General features: G+C 42.6%; 1 protein-coding gene across 2 annotated transcripts in view; it reads right to left on the bottom strand.

Annotated features, from left to right (window-relative positions):
• Positions 1 to 205: 205 nt before the first annotated feature.
• SLC4A1AP (solute carrier family 4 member 1 adaptor protein) overlaps positions 206 to 21643 on the bottom strand; it is a 75018-nt gene continuing 53580 nt past the window's right edge. The window contains exons 14-15 of one of the 2 annotated variants that reach the window (XR_009534320.1): positions 1825 to 1932; positions 206 to 260 (exon numbers count right to left, since the gene is read on the bottom strand). Coding sequence is in view for 1 of the 2 variants with exons in the window: in XM_060117519.1 (XP_059973502.1) it covers positions 1913 to 1932 (20 nt within the window). In the remaining variant the exon portion in view is untranslated. Of the gene's footprint in view, positions 261 to 1795; positions 1933 to 21643 lie in introns of those variants that run through there. The other variant, XM_060117519.1, reaches the window with a different exon arrangement.

Below are 21643 nucleotides of genomic sequence, written 5' to 3'. Positions count from 1 at the left end.
TTTCCTCATTCCCTCTCCCCATGGGTGTGGAGTCAGCAAGAGAACAAAAGCGTGTTATCTCAACCTAAGAAGTTTTGGGAGGGGAGGAGGGAGGTGTAGGCGCCCTTGGAGGTGGAAGAATGAGCGCTGATGCAATCCCGGAAAAAGGTCTGTGGAGACCTACACCTGGGGAGGTGGCGCCTTACCTCACTGACCTGGCTGAGGTATGGAGAGTTCTGGAGCTGGAAGGGTCCTGAGAGGTTGGCTCTCCCAGGTGCCTCCTTTGAAGATGAAATAACAAACACTCAGTGGTTAGGCAAACTGCCTGTGATTGCTGTCTGTCCCTCTCTCCCCATATCTGACTCCAAGATGTGAAGTGCCAGCCTCTGGGAACCTGGTGCTTTCTGTGTCCACTGACCTCCCACCCTCCTCCTGAGTCTCTCCCACACCCCACACCCCATCCCCCCACTCCCCACCCCCCAATCCCCCGCAGCCAAGCCCCTGGCCCTTTGTCAGACTCAGGCTTTTGTTTCCAAATAGGTAGATAGGAAAATGTGTAGAAAGTGGTCTCTCCTGTTTTTGAAAACTGCAATGGTGAGAAAAGAGGACAAATTGCTATGCTAAACTGTGTGGGTTTGGGTTTTTAATCCCAGTTCCTCTATCTTCTGTGGAGGTGGAAGCAAATTGCTCTTGTGGGAATAATCCCTTTTGTTTTTAGGAAAATATTTTAATAGGACTTCGCATACAGCAGGGATAAAACTTAAACCTGTTCTGGAAAAGAGACAATGCAATTCAGAACAATGTGAAACTACAGGCTCTGCGTCGTTATTATAAAAGGTGGTTTTCTTCTGGAATGAGTGGCATCTCTTCAGGGGTTATGGGGAGTTTTGTTAATGCTGCAGCCTGGCCTTGGCTGTGCTTTGGGGAGTTGAGGGTGGGGCCTGTGTCCACAGTGGGAGAGAGCAGGATTGAGCGGGCGACTGGCAGGGAGGGCAGCCCAGTCTGGAGAATTCCCAGGAGTTCTCGTAAACGCTGGAGGAGGGAGCCCAGGAAGAACGGGGCTGCCACTGGAGCTGTTTCTCTTTCGTTGGGGGGTGGGAGCTGTTCCGCTCTCTGGCAGGGCTATGGAAAAAACCTACTGAGCTCCTTCTAAAATGACTACAAAGTCAAGTAAAACTGGTCCCTCTATCCCTGGTCCTCCTGCCACTGCCAGCCAAGAACACAGCCTGTTCTTTGATGAGGCCTAGCATCTGATGGGATGTGGACAAAACCAATAGAACCTCTCAGTTCCTAAATATTGTATTTTATTTGGAAAAATTCCTTTTTCATAAATAGTTTACTTTGAAAAGGTAAAAACCTTTATTTTGAAAAAAGTTGTTCTAGGACACTGGATCATCCTGCAATTAAAGATGCATGTCCTATACCAGGCATAGGGAACTGGGTTTGAGTCAGTAACCAAGGGAAAGAATAAATGGACCTTAGGGGGTAAAGGACTTCTGTCTTATATTAGTGTAAAAATTACACTAATCTATTATTTAGATAACAATATATTATAAACATATTTCTATGTACTTATATTTTGTAACAAGTATATTATAAAATAATTAAAAACAATAATTTATAACAGGAAAAAATCTATTTAATATAAATGTAATATATGACTTTATAGAAAATATAAATAATACATACATGTGTAAAAACCATAAATATCACCAATTACCCTATCACCAAAAATTAATTCATGTTAACATTTTGGGATACTGCCTTCAGATCTTCTTCTATGCATATAAACAAATAAATAAGCAAACAAATAACTAGATATATTGACCATCCATTCACACTTACTGTATAATTCCAATGGAAAGAGAACATGCTTCTTTTCCAACAGTTCTAGCAATAGTCCCAGAGTCAACTCTCATTGGCCCAGCTTGGATCATGTACCTATCCCTAAATCTAGAACACACAAAAGCCAATAACCTATAAGATATAGGTTAAAACTAAATATATACTTTTATGAGTCATTATACTTAATGAAATAAATGAAACCATGCATGTGCAAGTTTTTTGCAAATGTAATTATTAAAATCATTAATTATATACGTTATTAGTATCATCACTGCCCTTTCTCCATTGTCCTTTTTCCTCTCCTCTTCTTGCTTTATCTGTTTTTCTGCTTTTTCCTCTTCCCACCAAGTCTCCATCATGTCTGGGTTAACTCGGCTGTGGTGGACTAGTAAGGAGACCAAGTGCTATTTATAGCGGTGTTTCCTCAGGCAGTGTGGTGTGTGGTGATATGGGAACACACCATTAAGGGATACTTCTATCTCTCATTACAGCCAAAGTGGCTTCTGAGAACTTTGCCCATGGTGAGGAAGAATGTAGAGAATGCACTCCTCTCTCCCAGCAGAGATAAGCTCTACCTTTTACACCACCTGCTCAACCATTTAGGCATAGATTTGATAGAATAAGAGTTTGTTACTCAGGTAATATCTGGGATGATGCATTCTTGTCAGTAGACCTACAGAAGGACATTTCAGCTGGAGAGAGACCAGAAAAAAACAATCAACCCAAATCCTGGAGAGAACATCGATGTGAGAATTGGCATTTTAGTTGGGCAAACTGAAGGTTGGCACAGGTCGGGGACTGTAAGGACAGAGTATCATAAAGTCCTTTACGGAATCTTGGATATGTGAAATAAGTAGTTTGGGAATAATTAAATTCCTACTTTAAAAAGAGGGTGGTTGACAACACATGTACATTGGAATTGAATAATTAAGTAAATGAATGGCAGATGGTGGGAGCCAGATTTCTTATGGTTGGAGTAGATGTTTACAGACAAATAAGAGAAGGCTAGAATGATCCATGTGGTAATGAATTAGAATTGAAGACATAAGTGGGAAATCATGCTTAACTTAATATTGATACAGATGGTTACATATGGAAATATTGATAGATATACGTACATACACGGGTTAGTATACACATCTATTTCCTTGCTATGTCAGCTGAGAAGATGTAGAAGCAATGACATCCCAGTAGCAATGAGCACACCTAGCACCCAGATCTTGGTTTCTAATACCATTCTCCAATAAAAGGACTAGGTCACTTTGGAGAAATGGTTGATTCTAGAACTGGGGCAGGAAATATACAGGATGCTCCAGGAGCATCTTATAATGCCAGAAAGTAAGGAAGTACTCAAAACTCCACAATGATGGGGGGAGGTGGTGCGGTAGAGAACACAAAGGAACACAGGAACCAACTGAAAGAGCTCCTAATGGCTAAAGCTGTAACAATTTGAAAAAGAAAACAAGATATTATCATATTATAACCCAAAGTATAAAATGAATGTTCATGAGTACATACTAATATGAATAAATAATTGAATAATTAGATAAATGAGGGATAATAGATAAATCTCCCATATAGAAGAATTCCGAATAACATGTGTAGATACTCTCTGCCTTCAAGGAGGTGGTGCATAACTCCTCAATCCTTAAGTTGTAGATTGCCCATAGTGACTTCCTTCCAAAGAGAACAGTATGGAAAGGAGTAGGGGGAGTAACTTTACAGTGCAGAAACCTGTCAAATGCTACCTTAGCCAGGTCATCAGGTCAACATCAACAGTAACAAGTCATGTCGATATACATACTCTTGATATGATGTGATGAGAATAGTGCTTCACCTCTGTGGTCTTCCTCCCCCAAAAATCCATACTCCAAGTCAGACCATGAGAAAAACATCACACAAATCCCAGCTGAAGGTCAGTCTACAAAATATCTGGCCAGTACTGCCCCACACTATTAAAGTCATCAAAAACAAGAAAATTTTGAGAAACTATCACAGTCAAGAGGAGCCTAAAGAAGCATGACAACTAGATAACGTAGTATCCTGGATGTGATCCTGCAACAGAAAAAGGAAATGAAAAAAACTGAGGAAAACTGAATAAAGATTGGACTTAACTAATAATGGTGTACCAATATTGGTACATTAATCATGACAAATGTGCCATACTAATGTCAGATGTTAATAATAGAAAGAATTGAGTGTGGGGTACATGAGAACTCTGTACCATCATTGTAATTTTTCTGTAATCTAAAACTATTCTAAAATAAAAAGGTTATTTTTTTAAAAGCATCATACACAAAAATGTTAATATTGATTATTTTTGGATGGTAGGATCATACGAGTTTGCTTTAAAGAACTGCTCAAATTTTCTACAAGGTACTATTTATATAATCTGGAAACATTTTTTTAAGTAGATATGAACTTCCAGTTGGAGATAACAAACTGATCATGTATCTTTATCTCCTCTTCCTCCACAGACCCCACAAAATTCTTTTTAAAGTATAGACCCATGAGAATACAGAGGGTGGAAGTGAGGACATCAGTGGACAAGATTGAGTTCAGTAATTTTTGGACGATTGAAAGTGGCTGGAAGAACGGTAACAGAGTTAGCAGAGCAGAGGAAACCAAGACTTGAAGGACCTGGAGAGGAAACTGATGGTGAGGAGTGAGCAGTTTCTCCCCATAGAGCCCAGAGAGGCAGGGGACTTGGAGGCAGCAGGTTCTGCAAGAAGCGAGTTTGAAGCATGGGATTAAACTCTAGGGAACTGGTTGAAAGAGATATATGGAAAAATTACAACTCTAGATCCCCTTCCAATCGCACACAGTCAGGCAACCATGTCCCCACCAGAGAGTGGCGATTTTTTCTTTAGAGAAATTGAATCACAGCATCCCTGAATTCAGGGATTCCAGCAAGATTAGAGGGCAGATGCCTGATTAAGTGTAAGTACACATGATAACAGTAGGGCCCTCTGCAGGTATCTTCCCTTACCGAACTCCCAGAAAGGAACTTTCAGGCATATGTTCCCTGGATAGAAGATTCACTGGAAAAAAATTTACTAGCCCCCGAGAGAAGTCCTCTAAGTGTTGGCTTTTCATGGTTTCCCAATGAAATGGCCTGAGAGTGAGGCCTGCCAGTTAAATCCCTGCCCACACACACAGCTGCCAATCATGTTGATGCTCACTGTTACATAGGACTGGATAGCCCAGAATCACCAGGAATTTGCAGAAAGTATCCTACATGAAAGAGAGAGACCAAAGCAAACAAACATTAAAAAAAAAGGAACTCAGAGGAAGCAGAGATAATGTAAGAAGAAGAAAAACATTTTTAAAATTTTATGTATATATTTAATAGTCTCAGAGAGCTAAAAGAAGATGCATATCCATGAAAAAGAATAGGATGGTGTAAAAAAGGAATAATCAGAGAATGAGCAAGAGCAATTAGAAATTTTAAATGTGACAGCTAAAATAAAAGATTCAACAAAAGAGTAGGAAAATAAACTTGAAGATATCTCCCAGAAAGTAGAATAGAAAGATAGATGAAAATTAAGAGAGAAAAGAGTGTTAGAGGATTATTCAAGTTCCAACATCTGTATGCAGTTTCAGAAAACAGAGAAAGCAAAGGATAGAAAACTATTTTTAAAATAATAACAATGTAAGAAAATTTCCCAGAAATGAAGGACATAAATATCAAAATTGAAAGTACCCACTAAATGTCCAGTAGAATGGAGGGAAAATACCAAGGCAATAATTTTGAATTTCAGAATAACCAGATAAAAGAAATAACAGCATAGCTTCTAGAGAGAAAAATCACATAATATGTGAAGGAGTAAGAAGCTGTGGCATCAGACATCTCAACAGCAATATAGGATACTGGAGGATAGTGTTGGGAACCCAAAGTTCTGAGTGAAAATTATTTTAATCCTAGAATTCTGCACTTATCCAAATAAAGGGTAAGTGTAAGTGTTTAATAAAGACGTTTTCAGATAGGTAAGAACTCAAAAATGTTACCTCCCACATACCTTTTCTTAGGAAGATAGTGAAGGGTGTGATTCAGTGAAATGAAAGAACTAAGCCAAGAAGGAGGAACAAAGAAATTCCAGAAAACAGAGGATCAGTTCAAAGGAGAAGACTGATAAAAGGAAGTCCTAAAACGACACCTGAGCTCCAGGTGTAGAGAGCAACTCATTCAAAATGAAGCAAGAAGACAGAGGGTATGGGGGGTGGGGAGTGGTAGAGAGAGGACAGTGACAGATTATTGGATACATTTGAATATTTGGAAAAAAACTTTGTCAGATATTTAACAGATAGGTAGAGAACATTTTGAATATTAGCAATAGTTATTAAAAAGAAATAAGCAGGCTTCCCTGGTGTCGCAGTGGTTGAGAGTCCACCTGCCAATGCAGGGGACATGGGCTCGTGCCCCGGTCCAGGAAGATCCCACATGCCGCAGAGCGGCTAGGCCCATGAGCTATGGCCGCTGAGCCTGCACGTCCGGAGCCTGTGGTCCGCAACGGGAGAGGCCACAACAGTGAGAGGCCTGCGTACCGCAAAAAAAAAAAAAAAAGAAAGAAAAAGGAAAAGAAAGAAGCAAAAGAAAAATTATGGCAACTGTTAACTGCAAGAAAATCACAAAGTCAGAGGGAATATAACTATGCAATACCGTTGTTCAGCAGTAAACAATATTTACAGAGTCATAATAAAATAAGCATTGACTATTTTTTTTTAATTTATTTATTTATTTTATTTTTGGCTGCATTGGGTTTTCACTGTTGCGTGTGGGCTTTCTCTAGCTGCAGCGAGTAGGGGCTGCTCTTCGTTGCAGTGCATGGGCTTCTCATTGCAGTGGCTTCTCTTGTTGCAGAGCGCGGGCTCTAGGCACGCGGGCTTTGGTAGCTGTGGCTTGCAGCTCAGTAGTTGTGGCTCACGGGCTCTAGAGTGCAGGCTCAGAGCTGTGGCACACGGGCTTAGTTGCTCCGTGGCATGTGGGATCTTCCCAGACCAGGGCTCGAACCTGTGTCCCCTGCATTGGCAGGCAGATTCTTAACCACCGCGCCACCAGGGAAGTCCCAGCATTGACTATTGATTTAATTTTTTAAATCATGCTACACTTACATGGTAACATGAGGAAAGGGGAAATGTTAAGAAAACTAAAACCTCAATTACCATGGAGGAAATCAACAGAAAATATCTGTCAAGCTCATGCATACAAGGCAAAGCAAAGTCAAGGTCTAACTGATTTAACCAGTAAAGATACAATTAGCCACCTTTAAACTTAGACAACTTTTTACAAACATAGGTAGCAAAAGGAAGAAGCCAAAGATGCCAGCTCTCTGTGATCCTGGTCCCATACACCAAAAAACAAACAAATACATTGAAACAAAAGGGGCTGGATGACTGAAACATGAGTTGTGGGATACATGTTACTGCGGAGCCAGTTCTAGACCGTGGCTAAGCAGTTTTATATTCTGCAGCACTATTCTGAGGTATGGGGCTTTAATGATTTGGAAAACAGAAGTAAGGAAGTCTCCTAGGTCATAACCAGAAAGCTCAAAGAGATGGAAAGATGGGATAAGAATGAAGTGGCAAGAGTCCTATAATAAGAATTCTGGGAGAAAGTGAAAAGGGTGACAAAAAGTAATTTTTTTCAAAGAATATGTGAGAATTTTCCAGAAATGAGGTAATATTAAAAACATTATAGTGAAACTAGAGAACATCAAGAATAAATTTTAAAGTTTTAAAGCCAAGAGAGAAAAAGAACTGATTACCTAAAGCCCGGGGGTATGAGGGCAGGGTAGAAAACCCTATATCTCATCAAAGCCCAAAAGGCAATGAGAACCTGTCTCGTGACAGCCTTCGAGGGAAGATAGGGAGGTGAGTGGAGATAGCTTCTTAGTAACTCCTTACAAGTCTCCCATCGTCTCATCTTCTGGGAGGATCACAAGGCATTCCACCAAGACTTACACTAGATGTGGTTCAACCTTTTGCCTTTGTGGCCTATTTGGATATGTGCAAGGTCACAAGGGTGCCATGGCAGAGTTGGTCCATGCAGTATCAAGAAATATCAGTACACGCTTATTTTTTTTTTTAAAAAAAAAGCAGAAATCATCAGAAGAAAACAGCTAAAAGAGTTGGAAATAACTATCTCTTCGGAGGCAGACTACACACAGGGAGGGAGGGGCAGAGGGCTGATGCTTTTATATAAAAGATTTTAATATAGAAGGTTCTATTTGATTCTTTTCTACATACTTTGATAAAAATAGAAGTTAGAGTTTTTTTTGTTTTTTGGTTGTTGTTGTTGTTGTTTTCCCTTTTGCAATACGCGGGCCTCTCACTGTTGTGGCCTCTCCCATTGCGGAACACAGGCTCCGGACGCGCAGGCTCAGCAGCCATGGCTCACGGGCCCAGCCGCTCCGCGGCATGTGGGATCCTCGCAGACCGGGGCACGAACCCGTGTCCCCTGCATCGGCAGGCAGACTCTCAACCACTGCGCCACCAGGGAAGCCCCTATCTTAACTGTTTTTAAGCATACAGTTCAGTAGTGTTATTTTCACATTGTTATAAACAGATCTCCAGAACTTTTTCACCTTGCAAAACTGAAATTCTATACCCATTAAACAACACCTCATCCCTGGTAACACCAGTCTATTTTCTGTCTCTATGAATTTGACTATTTTAGATACTGCCACACTCATCTTGTACATTATCCTATCTTGTAATCAGTTATTTCCCCTAAGGAGCCCTGGTCCTTTTAGTGGGACATGGTAGTTAGAAATCAGGGTCTAGGTCTAGAGGTGCTCATTGTCACCAGGCTGGCTATGGTTTCTACACCTTCTCAGTTGACCTCATTAGAAAGCAGATTATTTTACTGATTGTAAGTCCATACTTATATTTTCAATTCAAATTCAGGATTTTACTTAATTTAGTTGATTTTTATATTTGTATCTCTTTTCTCATTCACTGGAAACGTTGGATCCTAATGATGTTAACATAATTTCTTATTTGCATCACTCTACCTATATATAATAATTTCAGAATAGTAATATTCATAATATTACTAACAATATGATTACAAAAAGAAGTTTCATATTTTTAGAGGGTTTTTTGTAATCATTTCATAAGGTATGTTCCTCTATGGTCACATACTCAAATTACTGTGTTTTTAAGTCTCTTGAAATAATTCATTGAGTTTTGCCACCAATTTGACACGTAGTTAGTATCATTTCTTTTCCTTTTTAAGAATTGTTTTTTTCTATGTTAATTATTTTATAATTGTGTTATATGGCTCAAAAGTCAAGTCTATAAAATTGTTTACTCAGAGAAGTCTAGCTTCTGTCAATGACCTCTCCGCTTGGTCTCTCTCCCAGACAGAAGCTTTTTTTTTTTTTTTAATGTTATGGTTTATTCTTCTCCTTTTTAAAATATAAGCAAACACACACATGTAGATGAATGTTTTTCCCAAATAAACAGTAGTATACAATACTTGTTTTCTCCACCCTGCTTTTTTCATCTTATATTTCATATGTGCTAGAAATCACTCAACAGGAACGTACAGAGATGCCCCTCATTCTTTCTCACAACTTCATAGTACTCCTTTGTATAGATATACCATGATCAAGTCGACTAGTCCCTTGTTGATGGACAAAATAAAATAGAATTTAAGGTAAAAACATTATAAGGGTCAAAGTGGGACATTTCATACTGATAAAAGGAACAATTCACCAAGAAGATGTAATAACTGGGAATTTGAATGTTTTCAACAACACAGCCTTGACATATGTAAAGCAAAATCCAAAAGAGTTACAGAGAGAATTTTACAAATCCATAAAGATATTTTCTTGACTTGTATCATAAAAAATGGTTAGCAGTATCTCACCCAGGGTCTCAGAATGCTTTTGAGATGCAGCCATTGCATACCTGACCTTCCTACTTCCAGTCTTACCCCATGCAATCCATTCTCCACACTGCAGCCAGAGTGATTTCTCCAGAGCACACGTTGGACCATGCTTAAAACACCAAAGTGATTCCATTAGGTGCTAAAAGGCCTTTGCTGCTCTAGCTCCGCATTTGTCTCCAGCCACCCTTCTCACCACTCCTGCTCTCCCTGTCTTCCTGCCAGTCATGCTGCACTGGTTTGCAAATCCTCAGTGTGAACCGTTCTCCTGCCTTGGGCTTTTGCATATGCTATTTCCTCTACCTGGACACTGCTCATCTTTCCTCTTCTCCTCCTCCTCTTTCTTTTTCTTCTTCTTCAAGATAACACCTTCTAATCACTTAGGGCTCAGTTCAGGCATGACCTCCTCCAGGGAGCCTTTCCTAGCTCCACAAGATGGGGTGCTCCCTTAGCCCCCGATGTTCCCTCACAGAGAATATATCAGCCTGCTGGCCACGGGCCTTTACTTTCTCCACTCTAGACTGCAAGTTGAGTTCTGGAAGGGCCAGGATTGTGGAGCTTTTTTTGCTACTTGTACCCTCAATCCCTAGCACATGCCTGATATACAGAGAGACTCAGTAACTATTTATTAAATAAATGAACAGTGGACAGAGGTAGGGATTATATCACCTTTATGTTACTGGGGAAGAACAGAAGCCTAAAGATGGTCAAGAAACAATACAGACTCGGATGGGGGTAAACTCCTTAAAATCTGGCCTCTTAGCCAGGGATCTGGTCCCAAGGTCTCATGGACCCATAAAGAGCTGTCTAAAACAAACAAAGCTGACCATGTCCCTCACATGTAAAAACCAGATGATCTTTAGGAGTTTTATAAGCAAAGCAGTGTGAACAGGAGCTCCTTGGAGTTCTTCGTCTAGGAGTGTCAGTGGGTTGGGTGGCCAAAACCATGTAGGATGGTGAGAGATAAGTGTGTCCCTGACATCAGCCCTTCCCTCCTAGGCTTCTTCCCAAAAAGTCCACACTAAGTGTGTGCTCAGGTGACCCTGGAAAGGGGTCTGTGCTCCCCAACCTTCTCCACTATGCCTAGCAGAGTGAAAGCTGGCTTTCTGGAGCAGAAAGCTCCATCCTGGGACAGGGGAGGATATTGAGGGGGAGGGGACAGTGCAGAAGGGCAGGGGGATAACAGATGAGGCTAAATTAATTTTGGAAACCATTAAATCTTTGAAAAGAGAGCGTGTTTTCAGCAGGGACAGTGAATCACTGTGATTTGCAGAAACAGGCACAAAGCAATTAGCCATCTGGATGCTGTGGCTTCCAGCCCCCCAGCGGAAACTTCAAGTGAGCGGAAGGCTGGTCATTACCCAGCCCAGGCCCAACTCTCCAGTCCCCACAGATAAGTCTGTGCCTCCAGCCGGCTGGGAGCCCAGAGGCCTAGGACAAAGGGCAAATTGGCAAGAGTCACAGAAGAATGGGCAGGAAATGCAACACCAGCCACAGGGAGCCAGTACTACTTCCTTCTTCCTGTGAGAGCCCCTCAAAATCCATCGTGACTGAGTGAGCAGTTCATTCACTTGGCAAGCATTTGTTAATCACCTACTATCTCCCAGACTGTGTGCTAGCACATAAATTATGTCATTTAATCCTCATGACATGCACATGAGGAGTTCCACCTGTGGCACAATTTCAAGGGGACCCATCACATGGTATTCCATGTAAATAGCACCCCCTGGAGTTATAAAGCAGAGTAGCCTTGCCGGGAGAGATTATTATCTTTTAAAATTAAATTTATTTAAACTAAAAAAAACCCCCACAGTTCACCCATTATAAAAAAATTTGTTATCTTTTTTAGTGAATGAGGAAATAAAAGCTAAAAAAGAGGGCATGAACTTGCTCAAGGTAAGTGGCAGGATTGAGAATGGAACTCAGAATTCCATGCCCTTTCCTAGATGATCTATATTTGCCAGTTACTGCTCTATCTGGCTCATCAAGTTTTGAGAACCAAATAATACACATAATAATGGATGTCAAAGGATTTATAAACTGTAAGGTGCCATACACAGCTGAGCTATTTTTATAAAGCAGTTACCCTGCTTCCCCTGGCACCCTGTAATCCTCAGGCACTGCTCCTCCATTCATTCCTAGAAACTGCTGGGGAATACTGGACAAGCCCTTCCAGGAAAAGGGTCAGCCAGCTTCTCCAGGAAGAGAATGTACCACTGACCAGAAAGAGTGCTTTGCTCGAGGAAGCCTGACTGGTCTGGACTGCGCTGTGATTTGCAGACTGCGATGGTTTTGGCCCTTTTGCGCCATCACTTTGCACCATGTGTGGCAGAAAGGCCAAATGGAGCAAGATGCTGCCAGAGGGAGCCTGCTCCCAGCAAAGGGGAGAGAAGCCAGGAAGCGAGACACCACCTAGACTGACCGGAGGTGCCCGGGTCCTCTCGCTGCCTGAGTGGTGGTGGGACCATTGACCAGTCACTTCCCGCTCCATGCGTGGGTAAGGAATTGCCTCTCCAGAGCCTCCGCTGAGAGCTGATTCGCCCAGCTTAGGACTCTGCTGAGGCCTACGAAACCCCAGACCTGGGCAGCCAGAGGGTTTTCATTTGCTGTCTGCATCTGCAGTCCATCCAGCTGTTGCTGGGAGTACCAGCTCTCTGACCAGGAAAAAGTTGAGGGGAATGCAGAGCGCATGGACCGGGAAGCAGATTACCTGGGTGAGAAGCCCAGCTCTGCCTCTCCCTGGCCAGGACCTTAGGCAAGGCTACTGACCTCTCCCCTTGTTTTCTTCATGTATAAAATGGGGTTAATGTCTCTGGCCTCACAAGGTGAAGGTGAAGCCTGAAAGAGATCACAGGTACCCTTGGGGAACAGGCAGGTAATAGAAGGAGTGAAGAGAACTTCAACAATAAGGTTTCCTGACTTACCACGGCTGCCACACAGAACGCAGGCTCAGGGTTGCCAGATCTTTTCATTTGTCAAGAAAAATCAGAAGTCTGGATTTTTACATGCACTTGTCCAACTGTCAACAGCCTGTGAGGACAGAACAGAGCTTGACTGCTGGTGGTCAGAGCGTGAACTCAGGTGATGACCACGTGCCTGCTGGTCTCTGGGCTCACACTGTGCTCAAAGTATTAGTGTCCTTCCTCCTCTCCCTGCTTTACTCCTTTCTGGTTGGCTCCCTAAGGCTCATGGGGTCGGCTCAGCCCTGGCGTGGCTTGAACCTAAGGCCCTGGAGCTGAGGGAGGGCAGGTCCTCTGGGGCTCTGAGGACAGGTGTTCTCAACAGAAGCAAGCTGTGTACAGGATGGCCACCTGGGAGCCCCACCGAGCCTCTTCCCCAAGAGGGAGAGAGAAGGTTGAGGAGCAGGGATCTCCAGCCACAAAATGAATGAATGAATGAACAAATGGACAAGCCACTGCTGCCTCAGGCAGGACTTTGCTTGGCAGCTGGGGATCAGGATTGAAGATTCTGTTCCTCTCCATCACGTTGACGGAACTCCTAGAAGGCCTCTTGCAAAGGTTGGCGGGGCCTTGGGCTGGGAGTCCATGCGGAACAAACAGGCTCAGGGCCAAGTGAAGCAAGATGCTTTCCAGCTCCCCATCTCCATCTCCTGCCTCTGATTAGAATCGGCGGCAGCCTTCTCCCCCCAGTGCCTTCCAGAGAACTGAGCTGGGGCTGCCGGAAGCTGGAGGGCAGGGCACGGGGGAGGGAGGGTTATAGGGGTGGGCTCTTGCATCAAAGTCCTTCCCAGAAAGGGGCAGCTCCTTCCTAGCACTGGGCCTGCTGGTCTCCCCGACCCGCCCTTTCCCGGACATCCCCACGTCTCTCTTTGCAGCCTTTCCCAGGCGGGGCCCAGGCTGGTCGAGGCCTCAGGAGTCCTCTGTGAAGCCACAACAGGAAGCACTTGGACCCGAGACACACCCTCTCGTTCCCTCTTAGCAGTTCCCAGGAAAGGGTGAGGGAGAAGTCCCCACAGAGCCAGTCTTTCTCGGGGCACTTCCCAGGAAATCCTCCAGGTGGGGAATCTTCCACCACGGTGTCCCCTCCCTGGTTCCTTCAGCTTCCCCTAAGCTCCTCCCCTGAGGTTGTGTGCTGGCCGGGCTCCTCTGGTCTGCAGCTGCCTGACCTGACCTCAGCGCCCACCAAATGGACACTGGAAGCTCAGCCAGCCAGACATCAGATAAACCTAAACTGAGGGGCATTTTACAAAGCCACAGAAGGATAAAGAAGGGCTGAGGAACTGTTCCAAACTGGAAGAGACAAAGACAACTAAATGCAATGCGTGATCCTGGGTTGCATCTTGGATCAGGAAAAAAAATTGCCACTTTTAAAGGACATAACTGGCAAAATTTAAATATAGACCATATAATAGGTGGTAATATTATACCCATGTTAAATTTCCTAAATTTGATCATTGAAATGTAGTTATGAAAAAGAATGTCCTTGGTCTGTTTTCTCTGAAGTATTTAGGGATAAAGGGGCATGTCTGCAACTTAACTCTCAAATGGTCCAGAAGTAATAATATGCACATTAATATTCCTCAAAGAGTTAAGCATACAATTATCATGTGACCCAGCAATTCCATTCCTAGATATATACCCAAGAGAAATGAAAACTTATGTCCACACACTTGTACACAAATGTTCATAGCAGCATTATTCATAATAGCCAAAGTGTAGAAAAAACCCAAATGTCCATCAACTGATGAATGAATAATAAAATGTAGCATATATCTATATACTGGAATGTTACTTGGCTATAAAAAGGAATGCAGTATGAAAGGATAAATCTTGAAAACATTATGCTAAGTGAAAGAGCGAGTCACAAAAATGACATATATAATTCCATGTCCAAAATGTGTTGACCAGAATAGGCAAATCTATAGAAATAGCAGATTCATGGATTCTTAGGGCTGTTGGGAGTGGGGTTTATGGGGGAGATATCTAAAGGATATAGGATTTCTTTTTTGAGGTGACAAAAATGTTCTAAAGTTGACTGTGGTGATAGTTGCACATATCTGTGGATACACTAAAAACCACTGAACTGTACACATTAAAGGGGTGAATTGTATGGGATGTAATACTTCAATAAAGCTGTTATTAAAAATAATAATACATATATATGAAGAGAGAGAGAGAAAGTGAGTGATAAAGCAAATGTGGCAAAACATTAATGACTCCTAAATCTTGGAGAAGGATATTCAGAAGTTCATTATACTACTCTGAGTTTGAAATTATTTCAAAATAAAAGGTCGATTTTTTAAAAGAAGAAATTTTCCTTTTACCCATCTCCCATCTAAAGGGTGGTTGCAGAGAGGCTGTAGTACAGGCCCTTGAGCCTGACAAGGTGGGCTCCAAGTTCAACCCCACTATGTACTAATTGTGTCACCTTGAGTGAGTTACTTGATCTCTCTGGACCTCAGTTTCCTCATCTATAAAATGGTAATCATGCCAATATTACTTACCAAAGAGAACTGTTGTGAGCATTAGAGACAGTACATATAAAGTCCTTAACTTTTTTATGTGGTAAGTGCTCAAAAATTATTAGCATTATTACTCATTCCAAAACAATTTAAAAATAATTTAAATTTAGTTTGCTTTTGGTATTACAAAAGTAATACCTGTTCATTATGGAAGTTTTGGAAAATGCAGATATACAAACAAAGAAATAAAAATCACCTGTAAAGCCCAAATTCTGTGAAAATCATTGTTAACATTTTGGGATATAACTGGATTGTGATACATTTACAGTGTACATAATACAATATTTAACAAATTGTACATATTATTTTGCAACATGCTTTGTTCACTGTACATAACAGATATCTGCTGAGTATTTACCAAGTACTGGGTTTAATGTTGAGGAGTCTGAAATGAATAAAACAGATATCAGCCCTTAGGAGCAAAATCTAGAAGTAAGAAAGACTCATTAGCCAATAATTAGAGGACAATTTGATGAGAGTCACTCACATTGAAAAAAAAGAAAGAAAGGGCCTGCCTGACTTGGCCTACAGATGGAAGGGCTTTTCAGAGGTTCTCAGTGGATGTGAAATAGGAGGGAAGGGGGCAGGGCACAACCTTTAAAAGAATGACATAGCCATAGGACACGACATAAATGGTTAGAACCAACTAGGTCCAAGATGGTGGACAAGACTCCCACTGGAGAAATTGAGTTATTTGTAGTGAGGTGGATGGACCTAGAGTCTGTCATACAGAGTGAAGTAAGTCAGAAAGAGAAAAACAAATACCATATGCTAACACATATATATGGAATCTTAAAAAAAAAATGGTGATGAAGAACCTAGGGGCAAGACGGGAATAAAGACGCAGACGTAGAGAATGGACTTGAGGACACGGGGAGGGGGAAGGGTAAGCTGGGACAAAGTAAGAGAGTGGCATGGACATATATACACTACCAAATATAAAATAGATAGCTAGTGGGAAGCAGCCGCATAGCACAGGGAGATCAGCTCGGTGCTTTGTGACCACCTAGGGGGGTGGGATAGGGAGGGTGGGAGGGAGACGCAAGAGGGAGGAGATATGGGGATATATGTTTATGCATAGCTGATTCACTTTGTTATAAAGCAGAAACTAACACCATTGTAAAGCAATTATACTCCAATAAAGATGTTAAAAATAAATTAATAAAATAATAAAATAAAATGTAAAAAAAAAAAACAATCTTCCACTAGACCTTGAGCCTCAGTACACACTCACTGTAACGCATCAGCAAGGTAAATGACACACCCACAGGCGCCATGACAGTTCCAAGGCCAACCATAAAAGGTCAACAAGTGGGTGGTGGCCCAATTCCTGGAAATCCCGCCCCTTCCCTAAAATAGCTGGAGTACTCCTCCCACTCATTAGCCTATGAAATTACCCACCCCTATAAAAACTGACAACCCCATGCCCTGGTACCACTCTCACCTTCTGAGATGGCCCACACTCTGTCTGTGGAGTGTGTTTCCCTCTAAATAAATCCACTTCTTACCTATCACTTTGTCTCTCACTGAATTCTTTCTGTGATAAGACATCAAGAATCTGAGTTTCATTAAGTCCTGAGACCAGGTGTGTGATCTCAGTTCAAAGACTGTGGGTTCAAGTCCCATCTAAGTTGCACAGTTTCAGATAGACATTTCAGACAGAGAAATGGGGAAGTGCTGTCTGGACAGGGGAAACAGTAAGTGCAGACCAGCTGGGGCAGGTTCATGGAGTATTTTGTAATGGATCACAGTAGGAGCAGTGTAGCTGGAACCAGATCATAAGGGGCCTTGAATGCCATGCCCATGTTTCTGGACTATAGCACAGCCCTCAAGGGTTAGAATAATCCTTCAGCCTTCTAACTCTCCCTCTTATAACACAGTGTTTAGAGTCCCTAGTTAGGAAGCAGATTGGCTGAGTTCATATCCTGGCTGTGTAGCTTACCAGCTGTGTGACCTTGGGCAAGGTACTTAACCTCTCTGAACTTTGATTTCTCATGTAGACAATAGGAAAAATAACAGACCCAAGTTCACTGGATTGTTGTGAGCATTAAATGAATTTACAATACATGTAACAAGCTTAGAGTAATGCCTGGCACAGAGTAAGCACTAAGTATGTGTTATTATTTTTCACCTATCATCACCTCAACCCTCTCTTCTAGCAGCTGACTCTCCAGTAATTTAACTCCAATAATACAGAGCAAGGTGGGATGCCCAGGGCTCCAGGGATCACAGAAGCAGCCTGTTTGCCAGAGCTGGAGCCAAGAGCCCCTTCCTGCCAAGCCCTGGAAGTGGGAAGAGGTCAAATAAAGGAGCCTCCTTACTTCCAGGAGCCCTCACTAACATCTGATTCCCCTCTATCGGGAAGTTGTCCCCTGGGGCTGGGACTGGGCCCACATAGCTGTCTCCTCCCTTGAAGGGAAAGCTATGATGGGAACACTTTTCTCTAGGGAGGAAATGGGCAGGGAATGACATTTGTGTCCCCACCAGTATGCAAATCATCTTGTGAGACAAATGACTTTGCAGGAAAACACATCCTGTTCCCTCCACAACATTTCCCTTGACATCTAGGGGGAACCTGTTGGGGTGATCAGGGTCAGAGCAACTGTTCAGGGAGCTCCTGACTACCAGCCCGTATCCCCCAGGAGCCAGAGGGCTGGTGAAGACGAGAACCTATAGGCTGGGCACCCATGGGCTTGGCCCATGTCCCCTCTCCAGCCAGTTTCCTCCAGCCAACAGGGAAGAGAGAGGAGGTCTGGTGGAGCAGTGTCTGAGGAGCCAGTAATCCTGGCTTCTAGGGCTGACTCAGCCCCTAATCCACTATGGAGAAGTCATTTCTCTCTCTAGGTCTTAGTTTCCTGATCTATAAAATAAGTTGGTTAAATCAGATCAAGTGTTTGCTTGAACATAGACCCTTAAATCATAAATGGGTCAAGAAAGTTGGTGCTGCCCTCAATTGTATGCAAATCTCTTTGCATGTGTGTATTTTTCTGGGGAAGCGTGCAAAGCTGTCATCAGTTCACCGTGGCAGGGGCAGGGGTGGTTCCTGTTAGTCAGACAAAAGGTTGGGTGATCTTTGTGGTCCCTTGATCTGACTGCTGGATAGATGGAAGCTTCTTGAGGACAAGAATGTGTCTTATAACAACAGCATAACCTGGTATCTGACAGACAGGAGCTGCTCAATAAATATTTTGAATGAATGAATGACACTCATCAAATGCTGGGTAATGATGACAGCAAAGGATGGATGGACACTTATCAGTGCAGACTGTCAGCTGTGGGAGTTGAGGTGGCCAGCAGTGACAAGGCTGGGGAGGGGATAAGCTGGTGGGAAGTGAAGGAAAGTTATCTGAAAACCCATCCTGGAATCTGCACAGTTCGTGGGCTACCTGGCTTGGGTTTCTCATCTCCACCAGACACGCACACCTCTAGTTCCTCTTGGTTTCTTACAGAAGACTCAGCCAAGCCAGACTCAGCCCAGCATTCTGCAAGTAAATCGGTTTGGTTGCCACAATTAAAATTCTCAAGTTTCTCCAACCAGAAAATCCATCGAACTTAAAGATAGGCTCACTGCCTGGTCTCTTGAGGGTCACTGGAGCAGGAGTGAAAGTAAAGCAGGGGACAATCTGTCTCCTCGACCAGGATACCTCCAGCCCTGCCACCTCAGCACCCTCCCTCATGGCCCCACTTGGACTCTTGGCTGAACTCCTTCACCCTGCAGCATCGTTGTGTTTCCTCCCTCCACTCCTTTGCCTAGAAATATACACTGGTTTCTACACTGGCCTCTCCCAGCCTTAATTAAAATGCCTTCACAAGTTTTTTATGACCTGGAAAAATGCTTGTGATTTGGTGTTATGTGAAAAAAAAAAAGAGAGAGAGATAGAGATACAAAATTGTATATCTACAGTAAAGTCTCAACCCCCAAAAATAAACTATATAGAAATATGGATGCTATATACATTATAATATTACAGTATCAATATATATTTATGTATATGTTTGTATAATATTATAATATTCAATGCTCTGTCTTAAGACAATATTATTTTTCCCCTATTTCTCCATTCAGAAAGCATGCTCAAGTGAGAGGCATTCTGGGAACTCAACAGCAAAGGAGGCATAGGGGCTGGGATGTTTGCATGGCAGTGGAGATCATGAACAGGTTAAGTGCATGGTTCGGAACACAGAGGTCCTGGACAGGCACGCTCTGGACCTGGCTAAAGGAAGCTCATCCCACCATCATGCTCTTGGGAGGGCTGGCCCGAGAAGAAAGGTTCCAGCTGGTTAGGCCCTTCCAGGGAAGACCTCAGCCCATAGGAAGTAGGGAGGTGGGTTGGGTGCAGGACCCAGCAGGATCAAGTTCTCTTGTAGAGGGGGTGACAGGGCCTGGGGTCAGGCCTGGGGCTCAGGCCTGGGGTTCCCACATCTAGTCCAGGTCATTGTCAAACTGTCCCAGCCTTTGTCATGGCAACTCCCTGGCCTTGGGAGGAGTCCTGAGCTGGTGGTTTGTCTTCCTCTTCCTTTCTCCCTCTGCCCTTGCTGAGAGAATTGGGAGGAGTTGCCTTTGCAGCGATCCATTTGTAGATTACTATTAAAGTAATCAGAGACTTGTAGTGTAGTGTTGTCCCCATTCAACCAACACCTATTATTATACCGAGTACCTACTATACACCCAGAACTTCCATGGGTTCTGGGTATATAGCAGTGAGCAGAACAAATCCTTATCCTATATCGTAATAGAAATATATTGAACAAATTTTTTCAGCCTTGGATGACACCTACATAAACCCACAACGACAATGCTGGCTCAAAAGCTTTCACTATAGGGACTTACCATTTTGTCTGCCTAGAACAGCACCTCCCTTTTTTGGGGGAACAGCCCTTTCACCACTCCAGCATGTAATTATGGAAAGAGCTGCCAATCAAGTGTGTTGCTCCCCTGTTCACAGGGCTGAATGTATAACCCACGTGGGGCCAGTTGTAAAACCCTAGGGGCGCCTTGGCCACAGTGCATTGGTCTAGGGATAGTCACATGACCCAAGCTGAACCAATCAGAATGCTTCCATAGCTTTTTCTTTTTAAGTTTTAAAAATTAAGTCTAAATACATAAATGTGTTATCGTTGAAAAAATTCAAACCTGACAGTCTCCTACGATCTCCACCCCTAATCTTAGTCGCTCACCAGGACTTTTTCTATGCATTTGGATACAATTAGAAATATATGTTATAAACATACACACAGGTATATCTATTATTACTTCAAGATTTTGTTTTTGGTTATGCTTAAGTTACACCATATTATGTGTCATTCTGCAAATTACTTTTTTCATTTACCAAGATATCTTAGGGGTTTATGTCAGTACATATTTCATTCTTTTTAACAGTTTCCATATTTTCAGAGTAGAAAATGTACCATGGTTTAAATATGGACATTTAAGTTATTCCTAATTTTGTGCTACAAATAACATTCCAAATAACCCTTGCCAATATTTCTTTATGCACATGTTTGAGAGTTACTGGTCAGGATTTTGAGAAGTGGCATCATCAGAGCAATAGTATCCACATTTAAAATCAGAATAGAAGGAATTCCATGGCCATCCAGTGGTTAGGACTCTGCACTTTCATTGCCAAGGGAACAAGTTCAATCCCTGGTCGGGGAACTAAGATCCCGCAAGCCACACAGCGTGGCCAAAAAATAAATTAAAAAAATATAAAATCAGAAAAAAAAATGTATATATATATATATATATATATATATATATATATATATATAAAATCAGAATAGACAGTGCTAACTGTCCCTCCAAAATGGCTGGGACAATTTACAACCCCCCAGCAGTGTATCAGAGCATTAGTGTCTCCATTTTCCCATTCCTTCACTGATAGCTGAGAGTATCAGAGTTCAACATTTTTGAAATCTGACGACTGAAAAATGGTATGTTGCTGTTTGCCAAGATGTCTCAGGGGTTTATGTCAGTAGTGGAGCTGGTGGGAGGAGCTCTCTGTGCTCCGGCATAGCCCAGAGAGCTACAGTGGAACCAACACCCAAGAGGGGAGGGAGGGCGAGTCCCGAGGGTGTCCATGAACCCAGTTGTTCCCTCTCTGCTGTCTCCACAGTCAGCTCATGTGAGCCAGCACCTCCTTTGGGGCCCAAACTAACCACAGCTGTGTTTCTGTTACTTTCAGCCAAAAGATCGAACTCCTAATTAAAAGGTACAAATGACCATTGTGTCTGTGATCCTTATCACTGAGTTCACAACACTTACACTGATTCTCTAGCCTCTCTCATTGTTCCTTTTTTCTTTTCTTTTCTTTTCTTTTTCTTCTCTTCTCTTCTCTTTTCTTTTCCTTTCCTTTCCTCTCTCCTTGCTCTCCTCATTCACACATCTCTTGCCCTAGGCAACATATTCATGTGTCCAGATCTCCCCGGAAGGTCCTTTTCAGGAAGGG

Source organism: Mesoplodon densirostris, chromosome 14, assembly GCF_025265405.1.
Source record: "Mesoplodon densirostris isolate mMesDen1 chromosome 14, mMesDen1 primary haplotype, whole genome shotgun sequence".
Lineage (NCBI taxonomy): Eukaryota > Metazoa > Chordata > Mammalia > Artiodactyla > Ziphiidae > Mesoplodon > Mesoplodon densirostris.
This window is presented reverse-complemented; position numbering and strand designations above follow the sequence as displayed.